General features: G+C 36.6%; 1 protein-coding gene and 1 pseudogene across 1 annotated transcript in view; one reads left to right on the plus strand and one right to left on the minus strand.

The window, feature by feature from the left end:
* The window catches only part of LOC101710504 (cytochrome P450 2C9-like), a 37,067-nt gene that overhangs the window by 6,021 nt on the left and 4,076 nt on the right, over positions 1–26,970 (plus strand). Inside the window, exons 4-6 of the mRNA XM_087184950.1 lie at positions 20,960–21,096; positions 21,912–22,053; positions 24,375–24,562. Coding sequence (XP_087041076.1) covers positions 20,960–21,096; positions 21,912–22,053; positions 24,375–24,562 — 467 coding nt within the window. The remainder of the gene's footprint in view (positions 1–20,959; positions 21,097–21,911; positions 22,054–24,374; positions 24,563–26,970) is intronic.
* On the minus strand, positions 13,400–14,409 carry LOC101710635 (solute carrier family 25 member 36-like; annotated as a pseudogene).

Genomic DNA, 26,970 nt, shown 5'->3' on the forward strand with positions numbered 1-26,970 from the left:
AGGAATGAATTTGGGAGTATTGCTTTCCTTTCAATTTCATTGAAGAGTTTAAACAGTAGTAGCAGCAGTTAATCTCTAAATGTCTTATAGAATTCAGTAGTGAAGCCATCAGGGCCCAGGCGTTTCTTAGTTGATAAGTTTTTAATTACATTTTCAATTTCATTGGTTGATACTGGGTTGTTCAGAATTTTTAGGTCTTCTTTGTTTAACTTTGGTAATTCATATATATCTAGGAATCTGTCCATTTCTTCTGTGTTTTCCATCTTATTGGCATATAGTTTCTGGAAGTAGGTATTGATGATCCTCTGGATTTCTGCTGGGTCTGTTGTAATTTCACCCTTTTCATTCCTAATTGCATGGATTTGGGCCTTTTCTTTCCTTTTTTCTGATAAGGTGGGCTAAGGGTTTGTCAATTTTGTTGATTGTTTCGAAGAACCAACTCTTGGCTTCATTGATTTTTTGTATCATTCTCTTAGTCTCCATTGCATTGATTTCTCCTCTGATCTTTATAATTTCCTCCCTTGTATGAGCTCTGGGGTTGTCCTGCTCTTCTTTTTCTAGAAGCTTGAGGTTCAGCATCAGGTTGTTTAATTGGGCTCATTCTGTTTTCCTAATATGTGTATTCACTGCTATGAATTTCCCTCGTAAGACTGCTTTCATTGTGTCCCATAGATTCCGATATGTTGTATTGTCATTGTCATTTAATTGAAGGAACTGTCTGATTTCTTCTTTAATTTCCTCTGTGACCCCTTGTTTATTCAGAAGTGTGTTGTTCCATTTCCACGTGTTTATGAAATTTTTCCAGTTTCTTTTGCTATGGATCTCCAATTTCATTGCAGTATGGTCTGATAAAATACAGGGGATAATTTCAATTCCTTTGCACTTACTTAAACATGTTCTATGTGTGAGTATGTGGTCTATTTTGGAGAATGACCCATGTGCAGCTGAGAAGACTATGTATTCTGATTTTGTGGGGTGGAAGACTCTGTAAACATCTGTTAAGTTCATTTGTTCAAGAGTTTGATTGAGTTCTAGTAACTTATTACTTATTTTTAGCCTAGTTGACCTATCTATTTGTGACAGTGAGGTGTTGAGGGACCCCACTACAATTGTATTAGTGCATGTATGACTTTTCATTTCCACTAGTATTTGTTTTATATAGTTGGGTCCACTAGTGTTTGGTGCATAGATATTTATGATTGTCATCTCTTCCTCTTGGATTCTTCCCTTTACAAGGATATAGTGTCCTTCTTTGTCTCTCTTAATCAGTGTTGGTTTGAAATCTACTTGATCTGCCAAGAGGATAGCTACTCCTGCTTTTTTTTGGGGTTCCCGTCTCATGGAGTATTGTTATCCACCCTGTAAGTTTCAGTCTATGAGTTTCCTTTTGAATTAAGTGTGTTTCTTGTATGAAGCATATTGTTGGATTTTGCTTCTTGACCCATTCTGCCAGTCTGTTTCTTTTGATTGGTGAATTGAGATCATTAACGTTGATGGTTATAACTAAAACTTATTGACTTACCAATGCCATGCCTTTTTCTTTTTGTTGGGTTTTCCTCCTTTACATTCAATTTCTTGTCATGCCAGATGGGTTCATTCTGCTTTGCTTCCTGGGGTTGTGATCCTCAATGTCTGTTCCTAGGATATTGTGTAAAATTTTTTGGAGTGCTTCTTTGGTATTCATGAAGTTCCTAATGTGCTCTTTGTCATGAAAGTATCTTATTTCTCCATCCATTTTGAAAGATAGTTTTGCAGGGTACATCAATCTGGGTTGGAAGCTGTTTTCTTTTAGGGCTTGAAATATGTCACTCCAAGCTCTTCTTGCCTTGATGGTTTGTGCTGAGAAGTCTGTTGTGATTCTGATGGGCTTTCCTTTGTATGTGATTTGTTTCTTTTCTCTGTTTGTAGAACTTTGTTTTTCTATTGAGTTTCTGGAATCTTAACAGTTATATGCCTTTGTGCAGATCTTTTTTGATCAAGCCTCTTTGGAGTCCCATATGCCTCACTTATCTGTATGTCAAGCTCTTTTCCCCTGCTTGGGAAGTTTTCTGCCATTACTTCTGTGAAGAGTTTTTTAATGTCATCTGCACTCTCTCTTCTTTCTTCATTGACTCCAGTCAGTCTTATGTTATTCTTCTTTGCATCGTCTAGCAGCTGCTGGATTGATTTCTCATGTTCCCTTATAATTTTGAATCAGTTTTTCTTTTCCTGGTCACTAATTGCAATCTTATCTTCTATATCTGAAATTCTGTCCTCACATTGGCTCATTCTGCTGTGTAGACTTTCAATGGAGTTTTTCATCTCCTGGAAATCTATTTGCATCTGTTTTATGGATTGCATTTATTTCCTATGTTGGGATTCCTTCATGTTCCTCAGCTCCTCTCTAGATTTATTAATCATGTCTTGCACTAGGAGCACAATTTTTCCTGTTATCTGAGAAATTATTTCTGATTTCATTTTTTCCAGATCCCCTTTTGTTGCCAGTTCAGTGGGTCCAGCTGGTTGAGTATCAGAGTGTTCCATCTCATTTCCCTTTGGGGTTGTTATAGGTGATCTGGAAGTCTGGTTTTGAGACTTCTTTACATGTTTCTCATTTCAACTGGTGGGGGGCGGGTGGTGGTGCTGTTAGTGCCTGCACGCATTACCTCCTCTGAGCTGGGAGAGGTGGGACAGGAGCCATTGCAGCAGTAGGGATGGTGGCACAAAAGCCCTTTCCTGTGGGCTGGGAGCAGCAGGAGGGTTGGTGGCCAGGAAGCCCCTTCCTCTGGACCAGGAGCAGTGGGATGGCGGCTTAGAAGCCCCTATCTCTGGGCCGGGAGCGGTGGGACTCAATACCCTGGTCTGGTGGTCCAGTGTCCTCTGTGTCTTTGTAGTGTGGAACCAGGTGGCTGTACAGAGGAGGGGGCGGGGTTGTCCAGTGGATTCGTTCTTATTTTATTTTTAAGCAAACAACTATATATTGTCCATAATATTCTTTGTACAACTTTTTCTTCTCATATGACATTGAACATGCTCTATTTTCACATTTATTCCTTTCAATGCATGAGCTTCTCTACTGTCACTTTATCTTTCTCTTCTTGTACAAAACACAATTTTAAAATTATATACTATTATATTTTAAAATAATTTTTATTTTATTTTATCTGATTCCCCCAGCCCTCTCCCCTCCTTATGTACAAAAGTTTTGTTCCCATTTTTCCTTCTATTTTCACTTCTTCTGTCACTTCCTTCTTTCCTCCCTCCCTCCTTCCTTATTCCCCTTCCCTTTTGAACACTTCCCATTTCCCAACATCATTATACATTTCAGTCCTTATTTCCATGTTACGTTTCTCACACCAGAGAAATATTGCAGTATTTAAACATATGTGTCCAATTTATTTCACTTAGGAGTATGGTCTCAAGGTCCATCCATTTAGCTATAAATGTCTGAAGCTCATCCTTCTTTACGGCAGAGTAGTACTCCATTGTATAAAAAACCCACATCTTCTTTATCCATTCATCAGCTGATGGGCATTTGGGCTCTTTCCAAGATTTAGCTATTACAAACTGTGCTTCTGTAAACATGAGTGTGCATATATCACTGTGGTATGATATTTTTAATTCTTTTGGGAAGATACCAAGAAGAGGTATCGCTGGCTCAAATGGAACTTCTAGTTTTAGTTTTTTGAGAAATCACACCAATTTCCACAATGGTTGCACTAGTCTACACTGCCCCCAGCAGTGGAAAAGGTTTCCTTTTCCCCCACATCTCCTCCAGCATTTGTTATTGGTTGATTTCTTGACAGCAGTTATTCTTTCTGGGTTGAGATGGAATCTCAGCACTGTTTTAATTTGCATCTCTCTAATGACCAGTTTTATTGAACATTTTTTTATGTATTTATTTGTGGTTTCTAATTCTTTATCTGAGAAGTGTCTTTTTATTTCAGATGCCCATTTTTGCGTTGGATCTTTAAATTTGGGAGGCCTGATTCTTTTAAGTTTTTTATATATTCTAGATAATAGTCCTTTATCTAAACAGCTGGTAAAAATTTTTCCCACTCTGTGAGTTGTCTCTTCATTCTGTTGGTGGTTTCTCTTGCTGTGCAAAAGCTTTTTAATAAGATGAGGTCCCAGTTGTTAATTCTTTGCAGTATTTATCATGCAGTCTGGGTTTTGTTCATGAAGTCTTTGCTTACTCCTATGTCCTCAAGTGGCCTACCTATTCTCCCTTCCAGCAGATTTAGTGTTTCTGTTTTTATATTTAGATCTTTGATCCATTTTAATTTTAAGTTAGTGCATGGTGAAAGATAGGGGTCTAGTTTCAATTGTTGGCATGTAGAAAGCCAGTTTTTCCAGCACCATTGTTTAAAGAGGCTTTCTTCCAGTGAAGGTGTTTGGCTCCTTTCTCAAAGATAAGGTGGTTGCGTATGTCTGGAGTTGTTTCTGCATCCTTTAGTTTGCTCCCTTGATCCTCTCAATTATATTGTTTGATGTTTTTTTATGGAGTGTATTTGACAAAATCATATGTGTTTAAGATACCTTCTAAAATGATTACTAAAATCAAGGTAATTAACATATCCATCACCTAATATACATATAGCAATTCTTTATTTCCTCCACTTAGCAAAATTTTTATAGAACCAGAAGCCCAAAATATTCTTAAATTGGAAGAAAAACCTGCTCTGCATTTTATTCCTAGAAACAGATTAAAACAGTCAAGTGACAGTATTCCAGATAATTTTTTGCTATCTCTATCCATTAATGCATTTTTGAAAATTAAAATAATTGACATTGCCATATATACTGTTCTGCTTTTTTTTTTTTTTTTTTTGTACCAGGGATTGAACTCTGGTAGTTGCAGTTGTGAGGCAGGAGGCAGAACCACTGAGCTAAATCCCTGGCCCCATATATACTGTTCTGCAATCTGCTTTTTCTTTAACTTAAAGAACTCTAGTGGATATCCTTCCACCCCAATAAATTCATGTCAATATCATAATATCTTTTTTTTCCCCATTAAGTTTATTGGTACATTTTAGGTATAAAATACAGTTACATTCATCATTGGGATCTTGTACCATTACACAAGTATCTTGGTTCTTATTTTTTCCCCCTTCCCCTGCCTTCCCATCATCCTCTCCACCCTTCCCTATTTGCAAAGACTTTGTTTCTATATTTTTCCTTTTCTCATATTTTTTCTTTCCCCTTCTTTCCTTTCCCCTACCCCAGCTCCTTTAGAACTTTTCTTCCTATTACACAATATCAATTACACATTTTTAAAATTACAATATCAAGATCTAGGAAACATTACCACAGATTTTAAAGAATTTAAAAGGATATAGAAAGCATATTACAAAAATCTTTTTTGAAATAAATTTGACAAAATCTAAGAAGTAACTTGGAAGACAAATTAATGAAACTAACTCTGGAGGAAATATAAAATTTGAATAGCACCTATTAAAAAAAGTATAGTCCTAGCTTGAAAAACCTACCTATATGACAACAACAGGCTCATATACATTTTAACGGATAAATTATATCAAACATTTAAAGCAGAAAAAAGAAGGAACACTTCTCCCGTCATTTTAGGAAATCAGCATGTGCTAATCCTAAAACTGGATGAAGATAATAGAAGAAAAATGCATGCATATAGATAGAAATTTGTCTAACAAAACAAACTATTAGAAGTCAAATCAGGCAGTATGTAGAAAGTGGTTTTATTATAGGGATGGCAGTGTTGGTTCAGCATTGGAAGATCCACCCCCAAAAGTCATCATTTTAACAGAGGAAAAGAAAAAGCCATATGATCCTGTCACTAGTTGAAGAAAAAGTATTGGACTAAATTCTACAGCTGTTCATGATAAAAGCTATCAGGAGACTAGAAGTAGAACAGAACCTTCTCAACAGATTAAAGACATGTACGCCATACTTCCAGTGAGAATGCCTTATATGAATGGAGAAAATACAATGCTTTCTCCTTAAGGTGGGGAACAAGGACAGATATGCTTACTCTTTATCTGTCCATTAAACTTTGAAACCTAGTCCCCACCAAAATAGTCTGGCAACAAAATGGCACAAATAGGATAGGATTGGCACGGCAGAAGCAAAATCTTTATATGTAGGTGAAATGATCATCTACAGAGAAAATACTGAGAAATCTCTAGGAGCCCCTAGAACTTGTATTTGAATTTAGCAGGATTAGAAAACACAAGGTATACATGAGAATTCAGGTCTGTGTATACTTGCTATAAAGGAAGAATTGGATATTGAAATTTAAAAGTTATGTAGGAGTACAAAGGACCTAGAAAAGTTTAAAAAAACAGTTTTGGAAGATGTTTAGTATGTAATTTAAAAATTTCTTCTAAAGCTACAGTAATCAAGGCAGTGTTGGTGTAAGGAAAAACATATAGATCATGGGAATAAAACAGAGAATCTAGAAATAGAACCACACATATATGGTCCACTGAGTTTTGAAAGATTATTTAACATTAGCATTTTATAGAATATAAACGCAATTCAAGAGCCAAGGAAGAGATAGTGTTTTCAGCAAATGGCTCTAGAACACCTGATATCTGTATATAAAAAATTAACCTCAATCCTTTATTTCCACACATAAAAATAACTTGAAGGGATCTATGATCTTAAATATGAAAGACTAAAAGTATAAAATTTTAAGAAGAAATTATAAGGGAAAATGATTATGAATTTAGGATAGGCAAAAACTACCTAGGATACAAAAGACATGATATATAAAAGAAAAAAATTGATAAATGAGATTCCATCAAAATTTGGAACTTTAAATGACATCATTAAAATGAAAAGTAGTCCTTAAACAGACCATATTTACAATGATATAACCTATGACCAGAATATATAAAGAACTCTTAGAGCTCATAGACAACACAATTAAAAAGTAGACACAAGAAGATGATAAATAGCCAGTACAGCACAAGGAAAGGTGTGCAATTCTAGAATCAGAAAAATACTAATCAGTACAATAACAAGATTGAATTATACACTCATTAGGGAGATGAAGTTAAAAGTTTTAAAAGCCTTGTCATGACTTTTTCTTTTTGTTGGATTCTCCCCCTTTCTGTTTAATTTGTCATGACCAATGGATTCATTCTGCTGGGTTTCCTGGAGTTGTGATCCTCATTGTTTTTTCCTAGGATATAGTCTAAAATTTTTGGAGTGCTGATTTTTTATTCATGAAGTTCCTGAGGTGCTCTTTATCATGAAAGTATCTTATTTCTCCATCAATTTTGAAAGATAGTTTTGCAGGGTACATCAATCTGGGCTAGAGGCTGTTTTCCTTTAGGGCTTGAAATACTTCACTCCAAGGTCTTCTTGCCTTGAGGGTTTGCATTGAGAAGTCTGCTGTGATTCTGATGGTCTTTCCTTTGTATGTGATTTGTTTCTTTTCTCTAACTGCTTGTAGAATTTTGTTCTTCTGTTGGATTTCTGGAATCTTAGCAATTACATGCCTATGTGTAGATTTTTTTTGGATCAAGGCTAGTTGGAGTCCTATATGCCTCACTTATCTGTATGTCAAGTTCTTTCCCCCTGCTTGGAAAGTTTTTTGCCATCACTCTGTGAACAGGTTTTGTATGTCATCTGCACTCTCTCTTCTTTCTTCATTGACTCCAATCAGTCTTATGTTATTCTTCTTTGCATTGTCTAGAAGCTGCTGGATTGATTTCTTGTGTTCCCTTACAATTTTAAAGCAATTTTTGTTTTCCCCTTCACTAATTGCAATCTTTTCTTCTATATGTGAAATCCTATCCTCACATTGGTTCATTCTGCTGCGCAGACTTTCAATGGAGTTTTTAATCTCTTGGGAATCTGTTTGTATCTGTTTTATGGCTTCAATTTGTTTCCTATGTTGGGATTCCATCATGTTCTTCAGATCCTCTATTTTTTTATCTGCATCTTCTCTAGATTTATTAATCATGTCTTGCACCATGAGCACAATCTTTGCTGTTATCTGAGTAATTATTTCTTATTTCATTTTTCCCAGATCCTCTTTTGTTGCCAGTTCAGAGAGTCCAGGTGGTTGAGTATCAGATTGTTCCATCTCGTTTCCCTTTGGGGTTGCTGTAGGTGATCTGTAAGTCTGTTTCTGAGGCTTGTTTATGTGTCTTCTCATTTCCATGGGGTGGGGGGTGCTTCTGGCACCCATGCAGCTCACTTTCTCTGCCCTAGGAGCTTGGGATGGCAGCGGGGTAGCTGCCTTCTGGGTGCTGGGACCGGCTCAGCTTCTCTGCCCTAGGAGCCTGGGATGGAGGCAGGGAGCTTCCTTCTGGGTGTTGCGACCAGCTCACCTTCTCTCGAATGTCATTATGTTGTATACCTAAAATGTACCAATGATTGGAATGAGTAATCGATAATGCAAAATAGGAAGAAAAGGTCCAAAGAGGTAGGGGTAGTAGGAGTGACAGGGGAAAGGAAAGAAGGGAAAGGAAAAATGATGAGAAATGGAAAAAATGGAAATAAAGTCTTTGTAAATAGGGAAGGGTGGAGGGGTGAAGGGAGGGCTAGGAATGGGGAAAAAATAAGAACCAAGATGCATTATGTAAAGGTACAATTCCCAATGAGAAATATAATTGTGTTGTATACCTAAAATGTAACCAATAAAAGAATTTAACAACAACAACAACAAAAAGGTACACGGGGCCCCTTAAGAGTCAGAGGTAGATTATGGTCAGAGTGTGAGTGTTTTTATGTGTCCTTGGGGTATTCTCAGAATGGGTGATCTAAGATGCCTGTTCCCAACATCTGTTAGGTTTACCCATCTGGTGAGCTATGGTAGAATGGAGACAATTCATATATGTTTGAAACTGAAATATGCTTTCTTGAGGATGGGAAGAAGTCTATTGAATTTGGGAATCTATTGGGTTCAATTAAATTAAAGGCAATTGACCTTTTTAATGAAGGATGATGACCCATTTACTCCTGAAAAGCATAGGCTGAGGCTATTTGTGCTTTTAAGACTCAGGAATTTTTCTGCCTTTTGAATGAGATGCTTGTAAGGGAAAAGGGCATATTAATATTTGTGTCCTAAAGCTTGTTTTTCATAAAAGTACAATTTTAAAATTGCAGTTTTTGTTTCCTACTTTTCATCTGCCTTTCTTTCATTTATCAGTATCTGTTTTTTGGGGTGTGTGGATTGAACTCAGGAGCTTGTACTTGTGAGGCAGGCTCTGTGCCACTGAGCTAAATCCCTGACCCCACCTCAGTATCAGTTTTAATGTTTCCTTTTTCATATCTAGTTTTGTTTATTTAAGTCTTCTCTATATTTCTTGGTTAGTTTATCTAAATGTTTGTCAACTTTGTTTAGCCTTTCAAAAGTGTTTGTTTCACTGATCTTTGTATATGTTTTGTTTCAACTTTATTTTAATTGTGATTTTTACTTTTTCTTTCCTTCTACTAGTGACATAGGACCTCCAAATGATATAGGGAAATATTATAACTCCCCACCTGCTAGATGTCTGATACGCTGAGTTCATGTTCCCAAAATCAAGAAGAGTAGGAAATTTTAATTAATTAATTAATTTTTTAAGTTTCATAAGCTTATTTTAATTGTTTGAATTTTAACAATTAAAGTAAAATTCAGCTAGTTAACATAAATACAGAATAAATGTACATAATTTATAGCCATGTACATAAATGCAATAGCAAAACTCACATGAATGGGCAAAAGTTATTGACTCTTTGAAGTTCACTATTTAGCTATGTATCATAATTGTTCACATACACTGGGGTACACATTCAAAAGGTTTAACATAAAAACAGAACTCGAATTTTCAGTTTTGAAGAGTAGCAAAAAAATCAGTGTACAGATTAATGGGAAATATAAACACATGATGGAGAAGAGATTTGAATAGACAGAAAGCACCTTGTATTTTGTATATTAAAATTTCTTTCAATTTAAATCATTCAGAAATATGTATATTCTTAGGAATGTTCAAGTCATGATCAATACTATAGGAGAAAAAGGTCGTTATTTATCAGCCCCAAAGAAGTCTGTTCCTATAACACTAAATTTGGGCAGATGAGCATGTAAACAAAAGGCAGACATAAAGAATTCTAAAGAGGAAGGGACAGATTGATTTCTAGCACTTAACTCCTTCAAATTCAAATCAATACTTTGTGACTAAAAACAAATTTAAGAGCACCAAAATGTTTATACTCTAGTGAAGGAATAAACATTCATTATTATTATTATTATTATTTTGGTTCTAGGGATCAAATTCAGGACCTTGTGCTTGTGAGGCAGGTGTAGCACCACTAAGCTAAATCCCCAGCCCTTACTCATTATTTTGAACAACCCCAACTCTGCTGGTCCTAACATCCACAGTGGGTATTAGGTTTTAGGAGACAAAAGGCTCTATCATGGATTTTCAGAGTTACAAATCTATTTGGGCCTCACCTAGTAAGGTTGGTTCTACAAAGTTATACAGTGGGAATCATGACAGAGGTTTAGTGGGAGTTTTTTCCTCTGGAATTAAAAGCACTGTATAGCTCAATCACAGGGTTGGCAATCCTCAGGATGTGGAACCATTTCTAGGAGTTATGGGCAGAAGAGTTCTATCAGCTAGGAGGGTGTTCTATGAGGGTGTACTTCCAGTATATACTGATTGAACCTGAGTGAGTTCAGTTCAATTTTTTAAGAAAGCTCTGTAAAAAAAATACTAATTTGGAGTGTTGACTACCTCTGTATTAGAAAATTTTAAAATTATCTGATAGCAAACAAATGAATACAACCCATAGTTTTAAAAAAGTCCAGTACTTTTGAGTATGCATTTTTCTTCCTGAAAACAATCAATTTTTAAATCTTCAAAAAAAATTTGAGAGACAAACTATATGTAACGTTTATATATAGTTTTCTTTTTTGAATTGTCATTTGTAAACTATGGCAGATTGTATTCAGGAGGAAAAAAACAGAAAAGACTTCACCTGCTCCTTTCTAGTTACTGCACAAATAAAATCTGAAACTCAACGTGTCTTTTCTTTCCAGTACATACGTAACGCAGTGGACTCTTGACTTATGAAATCAATTCATTCCCAAGGGCTGATTGTAACTCAGGTTGGTCAATGAAGGCTCAGGCTCCACTACACAGCCTTCAAATTCTCTCTCTGTATACAGGCAGATCTCTGATTCCTTAGAGAGACAATGGCCCAGGATTTCTCAATTAACCACACACAGGAAAGGATGCTGTATGCTCCTTCCAGAACTCTTTAAGGGTTAAATCAGCATCTGAGACCATCTGAAAGCACAAGCAGCAGCAATCAAGGGATAACTCAATGATTTAAGCATAATTTTAAAATAAAATTCTGGTCATAACCCAAGTTATTCATATGTCAGGATGGTCATAACTTAAGGATCCACTGTACTTAAAAAAAGCTGAACACAATGCACTAAAGGTCAATGTAAGATTTACTTACTAAATACAAACAGAAGGATACTTATGAATTTGCTGTAACTAAGATGTTTCTTAGCTGCTGGTTTTCATATCATTCTTCATCATTTGTGGGGCACTGAGATGAGTAAGACTAGGGAGAGTGTTCTACATTCAACACAGTTAATACTTATGGATTTTCACAAGGCAAATGGCACTGTTTTAGGCAGTATAAATGGCACCTGAAAAGGCAAACATTACAGATTGAGACCTTCTCTACAGACTGAAGTTAGAAACCCATTTGGGGAGGGATTCTTTTTGGTCTTACAATAAATTCAAAGCTAAAATTTATCATAAAAGATATTAATACTTCCAAAGGTAATGACTAAATTTGCCTTTGCTCTCCAAATAGATTGGAATATTTTAAATTTGAACTGAGCATCTCAAAAACATCCAGTTTTGTTGATTACAAAGAAATCAAGATGGGGGAATTTAAGAGGGTACTATGTTCATTGGTGTCGGCAAAGAAAGCTTGCAATGACTTGCTGCTTTTCCATAATGTGTGGCACTACAGTGTACACAGAACACTTAACATATTTTAAGATCTTCAAAAAATACAGAGCCAGAACTCTGAAAAATGTTATGAACATACTATTTTTGTCTAATACATGACCAATATATATATTTAAACTCAACATGAAATTTTCTCCTAACTCTCTTACCTCCCAAAAAGGCCACAAAATGCATTCACAAAAAGTCAGTCTTAAGATAAAGCCATTGTATAAAATGTGAAGTTAAGGTATACTGAAATGACTACCACACTGGAGTTTAATTGTAGAAGTCTCATTCACCAGGAGAACAATATCTGTAGGCAAAGTCTCCTAACAGTATTATAGCAAACATCTTCATAAAGATCATACATATGATATAATTAAAGTATTAAAAGGTACAGATGACTCAACAGCAAAATTTAAAAACTATATCCTATTAGCACATTTAACCCAAATGAACCTGAATCTTTCTATGATATATCATTCAGGAAACTAGGTCAGAATAAATTTCATTGTTAAAATCACCTTGTTCATTTATAAAAGTCAATTAAAAACACTGTCCCAGACATTAATATCACCTTAAAAAATTTTTTAAGGGTCAAACTGAAAATTACCATTTTCTTTACCAAGTAAGTATAATCTATACTGACTAACCTGGAAATAAATTCAGGTACAAATTCATAATGTGAAGCAAACAAAAGCAATAAAAATTTCTAATTTAAGTAAATGATACCTAGATATGATAGATAGGTGATGATTCATGTTCAAAACTAGTAAATTACAAAAGACAAATGCATTCATTCATATTCCATAACATTACATAAAATAAGAGGGCACACTGAAGTCACTGAAATGGTCAAGGACCAATATTTTATTGTTTAATTTCTTATTCTGCAAAGTATTATGATATGAGTTTTATATGGTAACAATCTGAAGTCTACATTATAATAAACACCAAGCACCTGTCAGCTGAAGAGACTCAAATATTTTAATACACCAGATATTTAGAATACAGTTCCATGGTTGTCAAAAATAGTGATTACTGGTGCCAAGTCATCTCAGCAAAATGGGAATAATACTGAGTATCTACCAATCATTGTTATCATACAGTATTACAGGAATTAAAAGTCAGAAGTTAGATATTTATGTTATCTACAGTAAGTATATATTTAAGGATGGCTTTGTTTAGAAGATTGGAAAAATGCTCATGGAATAAACACTATACTCTTAATGTTATAGGTCAGTAAAACACAACAGTATCTGGTTGACATGGAAGAGAAATGGCAATTTTGACAAAGGAGTGCTTCCAAAGGCATTTCCTTTAGAGGTGGCTGAGGTTTTTCCACATTACTGAAAGACTAAGTAATGTGGTGTGGCTATCTTCACCAAACTTCTACCTAGGGATAGTTACAGTACATGTTCCCAAACTATTTTTTCTGTCCACCATGCTGGCTCCAATATTCCATGATCCACTGTAATCTTTTGGTCTTCCCTCTTGCAGTGTGGCAGCCTGTGCTGCTATCCATTGAGTAGGTAGACCACTAATTCGTAGGTGGCCATCATAATGGCTGTGTTTGGAATCTGTCTCACCAAATGAGTTGTTAGACCATGGTAAAGGGACTCATAACCTTCTTCTTGAACCACCAAAGACAGTGTCTGAAAAAAGGATCTATATTTTGTGCATTCTTCACATAATCTTGTTCTTAAAACTTCATGTGGATATGCTATTAGTTGTGGCACAAGTTTTTGAGGTGGCAGCAGGAATCATCATTCCCACAAAATCTGATGCTTCTTTCACAGACTCATCACCATTTTCTATCATAGAAGGCTTACATTCCAGTAGTTTTTGCTTTATACCTTCATAAATAACAAAATGTATGTCTCTGATTTGCCAGCATAGGAAGCAGACATGCCCCTGTAAAATCCTTTAAGTCTGTCTGTCTGATACACTTTATGGATACATTCAAAAGCACCCATTTGCTTTTCCCCATGGTTCCTTGCATCAGCTGTAAATGAGTCTTTATAAGCCAAATGGGGTTGGTTGCAGTGATTGCAGTAAAATGAGGTTTAAGTTAGTCTATATTTCTACAGGAAGTGACCTGCCACTGCAGCTGAAATCAAGTGAACCTGGGTAGAATCAGGAACAAATACACCATTCAATTTTTCCTTGCAGTTGGAGTAAGCAGCAAAGTATATTGTTCTAGAGGGGGCCACCCCCACTATATTGGGGCCTAATCCTCTAAACAAGGAAGAGGCCCTTCTTTTTCCAAGATTACTTTTAGGCAATAGAAAGGTCCAGGATACACTACTTGGTTAACACTGGCTCCAGCCATGGTGTTCAGCTGAACTTCAGAGATATAAAGTGTCACAGAAGATAACTGCCGCCCATTTTTACAACTTCCAGTGAACATGTCAGAATAGCTCCCACTATGCTACCACATCCCCCTGGCAAACAAATGCACTAGAGTGTCCCTCTGGCTCATTCTCTCTCCAGCATGTCCTCCAGGAGCTGAGGCAGGATGCGGATGCGGATGCCTGCTAGTGCGGGCGCTTTGGTCCTGAAGGATATGTACAAGCCCTGGGACTGTGAGGGGAAGGCCCAAAGGGCAGCTCTCCCAGTGTGCCACCCACTCAAGCTAGGGGCTCTCCTGGGAACTCAGTGTGAGTAGGGTGGGGCGGCTGCAGCTGGGGTTTGAGTAGTCTGGGAGTAGGAAATTTTATTAAGGGAGAGAGGCCTGCCTGAGAGAGACAGGAGGGGACCCAGGAAGTGGGTTTCCAAAGAGCCCACTTCTCAAAGGAAGTTTTATAGAGCAAAATCATGAGGTAGGTACAAGGTGGGACAAAACTATGATCAACCAATAAGATTACAAGTATAGCCACTTAGGTAATGTTGATCCATTGGGGAAGTAAATCATGTAACAAGTATACATGGAAAGAACAAGGACCCTTTTTGAGATGGGTCAGGAGATCCTGATTACCCACCCAGGTGACTGATACCTATTTAGAATATCTATTATTGTTTATGCCTTGGGGAGGTAGGTAGGCATTCAAGATACGTAGGCATTCCATTTTTATCTTGAGGCCTGGCCTTAAGTGCTCTAAGGCCTGACAAATGCTCCAATTGCTTGCACTTGAAGCCCCGAGACTTGCCTCTGTCAAACTTTGAATTATCTTGGTTTCTTTTGGAGCTGTGGGCTTTATCATGAGCCTTATCCATTAGAGCCAGCATAGCTTTAGCCTGCCATTTCTCCTTACTCAACTGCCATTTGTTTTTATCATGGTTGATAACAATCGTGTAAACCACATCAACGAATTGGCTTATCCTAGCTTTTGGCCCATGTTGGAATTTTTGGAGCTTCCTCCTAATGTTTGGAGCTGGTTAGCTAATAAAATATGGACTCAGAACAATTTGGCCCTCTCTAGACTCCAGGTTTAAATTAGTGCATTTATGGCGTGCTTCTTCAAGCCAGTGCTGGAAAGCTGCTGGATTTTCTTTTCTTTCTTTCTTTTTTTTCTTTTTTTTGTAGCAGGGATTGAACCTGAGACCTTGTGCTTTCAAGGCAGGCAGTGGAACCACTGAGCTAAATCCCCAGCCCTAAAGCTGCTGAATTTTTATTAGAGCCATGATTCATGGTTCTCAGTTTATCATAATTTACAGGCTTGGGCATGCTCTTGCACATACCTGCTAAGATAGTGTGGAGGTATAACCTCCATTTGGTTTCTCCACTTCCAGTATTATAATCCTATCCAGGCCTCTTCTTAGGGCACAAATAACACTTCAGTTGGCTAATTACTATCAGGTACAGCCCAAAAGACATTATCACTGACCCATCTTGCAATTCTTGTAATCCTCTTTCTATTTCCATGCAACAAGGAACCAAGTTGAACTTGATATCTTGCCAGGTCAGATAAAAAGCCATTGTCAGGGTATGGGTTCATTGTCACAGTCCTCAAAGAATTTACCCAGTTTCTCTTTGCATTGTTGGGTATTCATGACTAGAAAAGGACCTGAACTTGAATGCTACCATCTGCGCCTACTACTTCTGAAAGGAGTAGACTGGTGGCAGGTTTAGATGTTGAGTTCCCTGAGCCCTGGGCTTTTTGGTAGGTAGTAGGCAGACCCAGACATAGTATGAGGTGGGCTCAGGAGGTTGTCTTTATCTCCTTGTGGCACTGATGGTGCAGATTGGTAAGGAAGTAGCCTATAGGAGGGAGGGGGTGACAACAGGAAGTCTTCAGCAGCATGAAACCTGAGAAAGGATTAGTTCTATGGCAAATATCAGGCTTTTGGTAGAGGGCCATGCAGGCTTGGACAAAAGGCACCTCTGACCATTTTCTGTCTCATAAAAAAAGACCTAATTGGAGTATGGTGTTATACTTCAGTCAGCCATTAGGGGGCCACACTTCTTGATTCCCCCCCCCCCCCCCCCCCGCAAAAGTACATTATTCATTACATAAGAATATGTTTTTTTCTTAAGGGAACCAAATTTGTTCCAATGTCTCAGAAGGCATCCAAGTGGGGGATCAGGTAGAATGGATGAGCTATTCACTATGATAGCTGTGTGGGCAGGAGGAATAAGAATAAGAATTAGGTCATGAGAAACCTTCAGTGCTTTTATGTACAATCATTCAGTTTCCTAGAAGCTTAGGAGACTCTAGATACTGAAAAGGAATCCCCAAGCTGCAGGGGTTCATGGCAAAAGAGATGTTGCACAAACATAAACCTGAGAGATTCGAGGAAGTTTTCTTGCTCCTGGTGGAGGCTAAAATTTTCCATGCCATGGCTAAGTTATCTTTTCATGGGAGTTTTCTTTTCATGTGGCAGACACTGTCCTGATATTTAAAGATTTGATCTGTGACTGAAATGAGTGACCAAGGGCACAAAAATTAGAAAGAAAGGAAAAGAAATATAAACTCTCCCCCCAAAAGGCCTTACCTCCTGGCTATGCTGACTTCGATGTTACCATGGATGATGGGTTCCCAGGTGGGTTCCCGGGTCCTTATGAATGATGAACAAAGAATTGGACATTATATGCCATGATAAGAAAAAAAGTAGCAAAGTTTAGTCAAGTGACTGTGTGCTTGGAGTGAGTGGGCTTGCTCCAGTGAAATGAGTATGGCACTAGTGATGAGGATAATGGATGTAGGAATTTAAAATGTTACACTGGGTCTAGGATACCTCTCACTGGGGCTTCCAGGGTGCTGAGTCATGTTAGCTGTGTCTACTACTCGTGTCCTTTCCATAATTCACTCTGTTGTAATTGGATGTATGAGATGCAGCCCACATGCATGAACCTTCAATGAGATTTAGGTAAAGAAAGTTTACTCTAGGTCACGTAGGAGAATCTGACACCCATACATCCTCTTGGGATTTTGGAATTTTCCAGGACAGGCTCAGGGTTCTTTGATTTTCTTACCTGTTCTGGGTAGTGAGCCTTAGGACAAAGGTTGAGGGGTTGGCTCTGGGACATTGCTCAGGTTCAGCTGAGTGGAGGGGTGTGGTCCAGGAGCAAGTGGAGAGAAATGGTCCTGTAGCACCAATTGTACTATTTATATTAGTGTGGTGCTAAAATCTTCAAATATTGTATTAGAATCTATTTCTACCCTTAGAAATAATGCTTGCCTTACATATTTGGGTGTTTCTGTTTTAGGTGTATGTATGTTTGCAATATCTTCTTGTTTAATTTCCATCCTAATAATATATAATTATAACTTTATCCCCTTTTATAGCTTTTGATTTAAAGTCTACTTCATCTGATATGAAGATAGCTACTCAGGCTCATTTTTTATTTCCATTTGTGCGATATATCTTTTTCAACCTTCCATTTTAGTTTATTCATATCTTTAGGATTTCTTTTTTTTTTTGGTACCAGGGATCGAACTCGGGTCCTTTTTAGGATTTCTTATATGCAGCATATAAGGGTTTTTGTTTAAATACATTCAGCCAGCTATTTTCTTTCCATTGCTGTTTATTTACATTCAAAGTTATTATTGGTAAGTATGAACTTATTCCTGTCATTTTGTTAATTTTATTCTGCTTGATTTATATGTATTTTGTTCCTGTCCATTTCTTTTATTATTTTTGTGATTTGGTAGTTTCACAACATGCTAAATTCTAATTCTCATGGCTTTCTGTTTTGTTTATCCATTCTTGTAGTGAGTATTATACATTTGTGCTTTAATCATGCTAGTTATTACCTTTTCATATCTGTGGTAGGATTCCCTTAAGTTTTTCTTACACGTTTGGGTTGGTAGTGATTAATTTCCTCAGGTATTCCTTATCTGGGAAAGAACGTATTTCTCCTTCAGTTTTAAAGGATAATTTTGCTTAGTATTCAGGGGCAGAGGGATTTGTTTTTCTTTTAGTATTTTGTATGTATCTTCCATCTTCCTACTGTTTTCTTACCTGTAAAGTTTCCACAGAAAATTATGCTCTAAGTATGATGTGCCCACCCTTATATGTGACTTGACAATTTTCTTTTGTGATTTTTAGGATTCTGTCTTTGTTTTGTGCTTTTGACATTTTGACAACAATATGTTTTTGTGCAAGCCTGGTTTGGTTGATTCTAGTGAGGGCCTTTGAGCTTCTTGGTTCTGAATGTCCATGTCTCTTTGAAGATTTGGGAAATTCATGCCATTATTTCATGAAATAGTTTCAATTTTTTTTTTTTGTCTTCTTGAGTTTCCAACATGCCTTTATTTGGTGTAGTCACTTTGTCCCATGTCTTATAGGTTTCTTCAGTCTTAAAAATTTATCATTTTTTTTACACTGGCTGTGTTAAGTTTTGGACTGGTTTTTAAGGACCAAAATTCTTTCTCTTCTTGAGCTAGTCTGTTGCAGCAGGTCTCTATTGTGTTTTTCATTTTATTGATTCAAATTTTTAGTTTCTATTTTTTTATAATTTATAGCTTATTGGTGAATTTTTCATCCACATCCTCTGTATTTTCTCACTGATTTATGTTGCTTATTACATTCTTTTGTGTCCCACTGAATTTCCATAGAATCATTATTTAAAATTTTTTGTCAGACATCTTATGGATTTCCTTCAAACTGAAATCTCTTTCTGCAGAATTATTGTTATTCTTTGGCAGTGTCATGTTTCCTTTTATGTTTCCTGTGTCCTTACATGATGCCTGTGCAGCTGGTGTGATGTTCACTGTGTCATGAAGTGGAGTCCAGGCATTAGGATGGGTGGTAGTGAGACTTTTGTTTCCAGAAAATGGAGTTGCATGGTTTTGGGTTGATTAAGACATGTTCCCTTGTAAATGAATGTTTGCAAATCTCTGGATCCTGTAATTGGACTAAATGTAGATGTCACCTTAGAGAGGGCATCAGTGAGCTGTAACCATTAAGCTGTGTATTCACACAGCATCGTCCCCAGAACCTTCCTGTTGGGGCCCTCAGAGAGAAGGGTGGCTGCAAGTGCCCCTGTGAACAGGCATGGTGGCCCTTTCATCTGGGGCACTCTCTAGCCTTGATTTCATCATCACCACCACAGAGGCTTCAGGGTGGGGGTGCCGGTGCTCAGACACCATGGCCCAGGAATGGCCTCCAGCTGGAGGGTACAAATGTCTCTTGCCATCAGCACTCACAGCCAGCAGAGCTGCTCCTTTTTGGACAAAAAATAGAAAGAGTGGTGGGGGAAGCAGTTTTGCCCCTAAAGCTCTTCTGAGGCCATTTCTAGGGAAAAGGAGAATTCGTTTGCTCCATTCCCTCCTGTTATTATCTGCTTGGTGCTGGGCAAATAGCACTGGTTTGTGACAGTGTGGTGGGTTAGATATTGACACAGAGGAGACCAGGAACTCACAGCCTCAGATGAGTCACCTTGGGCAGTGCAGGCATCATGTTAACATCTGCATGTGGACTCTGATTATAGATTAACAGACACCAGGGGTGGGTGCTGGGGTGGGGAGGGACAAAGAGCCAGCAGGCGGGGTATGTGCTGGGTGGCAGGAGCTGGCAGACGGGAATACACTGGCTTCCAGGAATCCACAAAGCACAGTGCTCACTCAGGTGCCCTAATAAATGCCATCATTAATGCAAAAAAAAAAAAAAAAAAAGAAGACATGTTCCCTTGACCCTAAAATTTGTGTGCAGGTGTTGGTAGGAGGTATGGTCTTTGGTTGTTGCCTTCATATAGTTACAGGGTTTTGTCCAGCAGACATTCCAGTTTCTAATACACCTAAATGTGTGAAACAGGGAATTTGGAGCTGTATCCACCAGAGTCAATGAAATGGGTAGGGAATCTCCCTTAGACCATGCTTCATGAGTGTTGGCCATAGCTGATTCTACCTAGATCAGCCAGTACTTTTCCTAACTCTGGGAACATAGGCTCTGATGAAACTGGGATTTTATAGTGGTAGCTATATTCTTTTGTTTGTTTGTTTTGGTACTAGGGATCGAACTTGGGACCTTGTGTTTTCAAGGCAGACAGCTGCACCACTGAGCTAAATCCCCAGCCCTGTGGTAGCTATATTCTCAAACTTGTGATTGGGAATGAAATCTTCCCCTGTTCCCAAGTAGCAAGCATGGGTGGGTCTCAGGCTTGTGGCCAAGACAGCCACTGGTCCTGAAGTTTCACAACACTGGAAGTAGGAGGGCTATTTTCTACTTCATGACATACTCAAAGCCCCAAGACTTCTGGCAGAAACCAGTGCTCTCCTGCCAGTATCTATGCCATTAATTCATGCACAACATTTAAAAAGAATGTGGTGAAGAATCAATGAAAAAAAGTGAAATGATGTCAAAATGATTTTATAGAATAAAGAAGATGTATGAATACTGGAAATGGTTGTCATCTTTGATATTTGGGTCATCATGTTCTCTACAAATCTTTCCATGAGCATAGAGAGTTACTATATATTTGCAATAAAAATTATGCCTGATGATAGACGTGTTTTAAAATTTACATTTATGGTTTTAATTTCTCACCAGAGCTTGCTACATGGAACATATATTTTCATTTGTTTTACATATGTTATTCTTTTCTCTTGTAAGTCTACAATAATTTCCCTACTCTCATTATCTTCCAGAGAGTCATAACAGAATATTTAAAAATACTGTTTATATTAGAAATTATATTTTGGACAAAGAAAAAGAACACCAAGCATCGCTGGATATTAGCAATCCTAAGGATTTTATTGATTGTTTCTTGATCAAAATGGAGCAGGTAAAATGCAAATACCAGTACAGTTTGGCTTTCTTGATTGTTTGGTGCTGACTTAATTCTGTATTTACTGGGGGTGTTTAAATGGTCAGACCACTATTGCTTGACAAGCCCTTTGGGATTGTATTGTGTGCATAAAACTACACTAGACATCATGAAAAATTAAAAAAATAATTAGAATACATTGACCCTATTTAGAATATTAATTAGACCCTGATTAGAATACATTTACCCCTTGGGTAAAAATAATCTAGCTGAGGAAAAATGGAATCTGGTTTTTGAGACAAAGTGACAATTAGCTAGACAGATTCAATAAAATATAAGACACTAATAACTAAATAAAAAAATGAAAGAAATGGCATCACTACTAAAATCGACACAATTTATAATGATGTTAGAGAAGATATAACATGTCATTAAATGAAATTGGACTTGGGCCAGGGATTTAGCTAAGTGGTTCTGCCACCTGCCTCACGAGTGCAAGGACCCAAGTTTGATCCCTGGTACCACCAAAAAAAAAAAAAGGAAAGAAAGAAAAAAAGAAAATGGACTTCATCATTGCAGAAAGCGTACAGGAGAATGGAAAAGAATTCTAAACTCTCATGAATAGAAATTTTAGGCAGGCATGATATAAAGGCATAGAAATTAAGTTTGGGTTACCTGATCTCCAGCCTCTTCCATACTTACAGAAGTGTAATCTAATATTCACTCTCCAGGTTTTGTGTTGATTACCTTTGTAATGTGAGTGTCTTTGGAATCACTGTCATTACATAGGCTGGCAAATAACTTGTTAGATAATAGAATCAAATTATTCCTAGGAAAAGCACAATCAACAAATGGAATTTACCTGTGAAAACTTGTTAGTCACTGTATCTAATTTGTTTGTTGCTGGGACTGAGACAACAAGCACAACACTGAGGTATGTTCTCCTGCTCCTGATAAAGCACCCACAGGTCACAGGTATGACTACAGATGATGAACAAGTGAATTTCAGGAAGATGCTGGGAAGATATTGGTAGTATACTCATGTTGTTGTCTTAGTAAAGCTTTACTATTTAATCTTTTGTAATCCCAGGTGCACTCTGTCCACATTTGATGATAAGATTAAAACATCTTTGAGCATAATGGCATAATGACTCAAAAAAAAAAAAATGAAGACAGCATGGCAGCAAGAAAAGTGAGAAAACTCTGGTGCAGTGTTGAGTTCCAAGGAATTGATTCATGGCTGCCACAGCCAACATAAATTGGAATAGGATCAGATATTAATTTTTATTTTGAAAAGGCTACTTTGTGCAGCATACCACAAATAAATTTTCTCATTCTAATAGTTCTAATTCTAGTTTAGGGAAAAGAAAATTCTCCTTACTAAAGCATAAGTGGAAATCCTAGCATATGATAAGGCTATCTAAGATAATTCTAATCTACAAATTAATCTATAAATCTAAAATCTATAAACAGATACATCAGAAAGGTGTTTCCATTTAGGAAGATGATTGTTCTAATAGAATTATTGTTGTTTTTACTTATGGTGCTGGCAACTGAATCCAGGGACTTTGCATTTATCTATTTCTCCAGAAATTTTTATTTTTATTTTTATTTTTATTTTGAGACAAGGTCTTGCTCAGTTACAAAGTTTCTCAGTGCTCAAATTTTCATCTTCCCACTACAGCCTCCCAGTGTACTGAGATTACAGGCATGTGCCACCAGGCCTGGCAAGGATTTTATTTATTATTGAAGTCTGTTCCATAAAACTTCTGTTTAACAAAATAAAAATTTTAAGGTGGGTGATCAGTAATGAACAAATTTATTTTAATAATTTGCCTTTAAGAGTTTCAGTTATGTACCAGGTAAGAAATATGCTTTCTTTGGGACCTGTGTCAGAATTCCACTTGAATGTGAATAATTATGAATGAGAATTAGTTCTTTTAATATATGTTGCAGTAGAAGATGACAGAAAATAGTCAGCAAGTCTTCACCAAAACATTGAAACATGGAGAGTAGCTTCAAGGGCAATAATTAACTGAGTGGGGAGGTGATGTTAGAGAGGAAGAAAGACAAGCGGTGTTCCTGCAGTCCTTCTAAGGATCACTGTTTGGAAATAATAGATGTTAAAGAAGGCAGAGAATCAACTTGAAAAAGGAGGCTTCCCTTGCTTTGGTTCTCTCCACATTTCCACTCACCAGGTGACTGAGTTTTCTTCACAGGAAAAGAAAACTTTGCTCTTACAAGATTCTGAGCCTAAGAAACAAAGTCTGTGCTCAGAAGTCTTGGGCAGTGCCAGAAATTGTGAGGTGAAGAGTTGAAAAAGATGCTTGGTATGGGTCTACTACTCAAGAGACTCAGCTTTCTTGTTCATCTTGTTTCCTGAAGCTTGCCAATCAGATATATTCTTTAGAGAGTGAAAAACTGTGGAGTACAGACCTCCATATTTTTCCATCTTAGTAGAAAATTTGCTGCGAGTGTCCAGAAGAATGAATGAAATAAAAACATTCAATCGAGGGAATAGGCCATGAATTTCAGTTCATCAGGATTGAAAAGAAACATATAAAAAGTTTCAGAGAAATATCCCATGTCATATATGAATGAGTTTGATTCAGAATAGCATCATAATTCTCAGGAGTAATTAATATCTTCCTATTAATAAAATAGGGTATGTTAAGTCCTGCATATTTTCCCAAAACCTTAATATTTGTGTGTTCTTTGGTGCTTATTTGTGTATCTCTTTGTGGATATTGTTTATATATACTGCATCAAGATAAAGATAAAGATTCTTGTCTTCCCATATGAGGAAATCATTAGCTATGTTTTAGCATTGGGAAAGAAAAAAATAGAGTGTTATTGCTTAGAAATATGAATATAAGCTTCAGTAGAACCTGGTAAACTGTTCAGTGGTCACATTTTGGATGTGAGAGGACAATGGAACTCACGCACAAAACACACACACAGATATAGATCTGTTGTAATTGATTTAAAATAATATAAAGTTTTTAAAATAAATCAATATTTTAATAATTTAAAAATCAACTTTTGATTCCAATTTTATTTGCAAGGACAATATTTTGCTGTTTATTTTTAAGACATAAATCATAGTGTCTAGTTTTCAGGAGAGTGATTTGTATGTATCTTATCTTGAATCCATGTATCTAAGTGCACTTTTGGGCAAATAATTATATTTCTAATGCCATTGAGAAGTCTTTGTCACGCTCCATGTATCCCTGAATTGCTTTGACCAATGTGCCATTTTTCTCCTAGTCCTTCATTTCTTGTGTGTGTCTTACTAGCTAAGGTCCAGGAAGAGATTGACCATGTGATCGGCAGACAGAGGAGCCCCTGCATGCAGGACAGGAGCCACATGCACTACACAGATGCTGTATTGCATGAGATTCAGAGATACATTAACCTCTTCCCAAACAGCCTACCCCATGCAGTGACCTGTGACATTAAATTCAGAAACTACTTGATTCCTAAAGTGAGTTTATTCCTTCTACATGGAACCACAGGGTTCTCACTGTCTTCAAATTTACTGTATGATTCCAATCTCTACCAACACAAGATGATAAAAGTGCAAACATTTTGCATGTGACAGCTTGATGGACTTTATGCTGTTTTTATGTTTTGCAATAATGCTTTTTAATATATCTTTATCTCTGGTCATGTATGTCTTAAAAATTTATTCTACTTGTGTGATATTATCTCTTCTTAGGTATTTATACTGCCAAGTCAGTGTTAAAGGCTTAGCTTGTTAATATCCCAAATATTTTTTTAATATGAGGGTGATAGTAAAAGCATAAGTAAATTTTGAAACAGTTGGTTTTTTGACCCATTGAACTTTCCATTTATGAATTAGTTATATTCCCAGTTTATTTGGGCTGTTTTATTTTCTCACCAATGTTTTCAGTATAGTGTTTTGTAAATGTCATGTTAGATTGTTGGTATAATGAACACTTTTGTTGATGTGAGTTTTTAAAATGCCTTTGCCAGCTCTTTATACTTGCTATTATGATGATCTTATATCTAGTAACATTGCAAAATTTACTACTAATGACCAATGGTTTATCTGGAGATTTATTTCAACTTTCAGTATGCCTTCTCCTGGTTTCTGGGTTATTTTTTATTTCTTACTTTTGAATTCTGTGTGGTTAATTTGTCCTTATTGCCTTATTGCATTGGCTGGGAGTTTCAGGACAGTGTTGAACAAAGTTAGTGGTATTGGGCGAGCTAATTTCATTTCTGATCTGCAGGAAGGGATAGAGCTTCAATATCTCATGATGAGAATGACATCTTTAGCATTTGATTAATGTTTGTTTATCAGGTTATTGAAATTTACCATCTTCTATTATTTTTATGTAAATTTTTTAATGAAAGTGTGTACAAATTTATCAAATGTAGTCTCTGCATATATTGGTATAGTTGTGTATTAGCTACACTTACCTCACTATACATACAATTTACAAGTATGTACACACAATTAAGTTTTGTCTATAACATATTGTTCATGATTTTTCTATTTAAATTCATAACAGATATTAGTCCATAATTTTATTCTGCCAAATTGTCTGGTCTGATGTCTAATATCAAGATAATGGAAAAGATAAGAAAAGAATTTTCTATGATGTGGTTCTTTTCATTTTGGTGACCACATTGTTGTATTTTTGAGATTCTTAACTTTTGATTAATTTTGTTATTATATGTGAAAAATGCAGAATTTCAGAACATCTTAATCTTCTTCCAGAATGGGTACATTCTTCCAGAATGGGTACATTCCTAGGCAGTCATGATGACATAGCAATTCCTACTCTAATTCAGAATTGGATTTGATATCAATACAGTTGACACTTGACTGTAGTTATTACCTTATGTCACTGTTGCCAACATCTTTACAGAATTTTTAAATTTTATTTGTGTATATTTGCAGTTCATGTAGTTTACAGTCATCTTGGGGAATAGTTACATGTACATATTACAGCATTTTTTTCTTTTTTTTCAAATCTCATTCTCCTCCCTTCCCCCTCCCCTCCCACTCCCCTCCCTCTCCCTCCAGTTCCCCTATCTCCAGTTCCCCTATCTTCCTCCACTTCTCCTATCCCCATCCTATTAAAATTATTGTCTTAGCTCATGTTATGGCCTATAATATTTACATTAATTGGGGTTATTAGGTTCCTGTACATGGCATATCTTTTTTCTGCTTATTTCCCCTTCCCTTCCTCCTCACCTCTCATCCTTGTTCTCTTGGACCACATCCCTATTGCAAGAGGTCCATCCCTTTGTACCTTTCTACCCATCCTTTATTATTTTCTTTGTTTGTACTTTGCCTCAATCAAATGAGAGACATCATATGGTATTTAAGCTTGTGTGTCTGCTTTATTTCACTCAACATTATATTTTCCAGGTGCATCCATTTTCCTACAAATGTCTCAAATGTGTCATTCTTTATAGTCAAGTAGTATTAGATTATATACAAATACCACATTTTCTTTTTTCAATTGTCTGTTGAGGGGTATACAGGATGCTTCCAGGATTTAGCTATTATGAATTGTGTTGCTATAAACATAGATATGCATGTGTCACTGTAGTGTAATGACTTAAGCTCTTTGAAGAAGATACCTAGCAGGGGGACAGCTGGGTCATATGAAATTCCTAATTTTAGTTCTTTGAGAGATCTCCATACTGATTTCCATAACAGTTGTACTAGTGTGCATTCCCACCAACAATGAAGGAGGGTTCCTTTTTATCACATCCATGCTAGCATTTGTTATTGTTTTATTTCTTGATTGCCATTCTTTCTGGAGTAAGATGGAATCTTAGCATTGTTTTAATCTCTAAATGTATTAACAATTACATTCATATTCAGGAGTTATCATTTATCCAATATTTCTA

The sequence above is a fragment of the Heterocephalus glaber genome, unplaced genomic scaffold (genome assembly GCF_053883595.1).
Source record: "Heterocephalus glaber isolate CG9 unplaced genomic scaffold, H.glaber_assembly_v1.0 deba00001497, whole genome shotgun sequence".
Taxonomy (NCBI): domain Eukaryota; kingdom Metazoa; phylum Chordata; class Mammalia; order Rodentia; family Bathyergidae; genus Heterocephalus; species Heterocephalus glaber.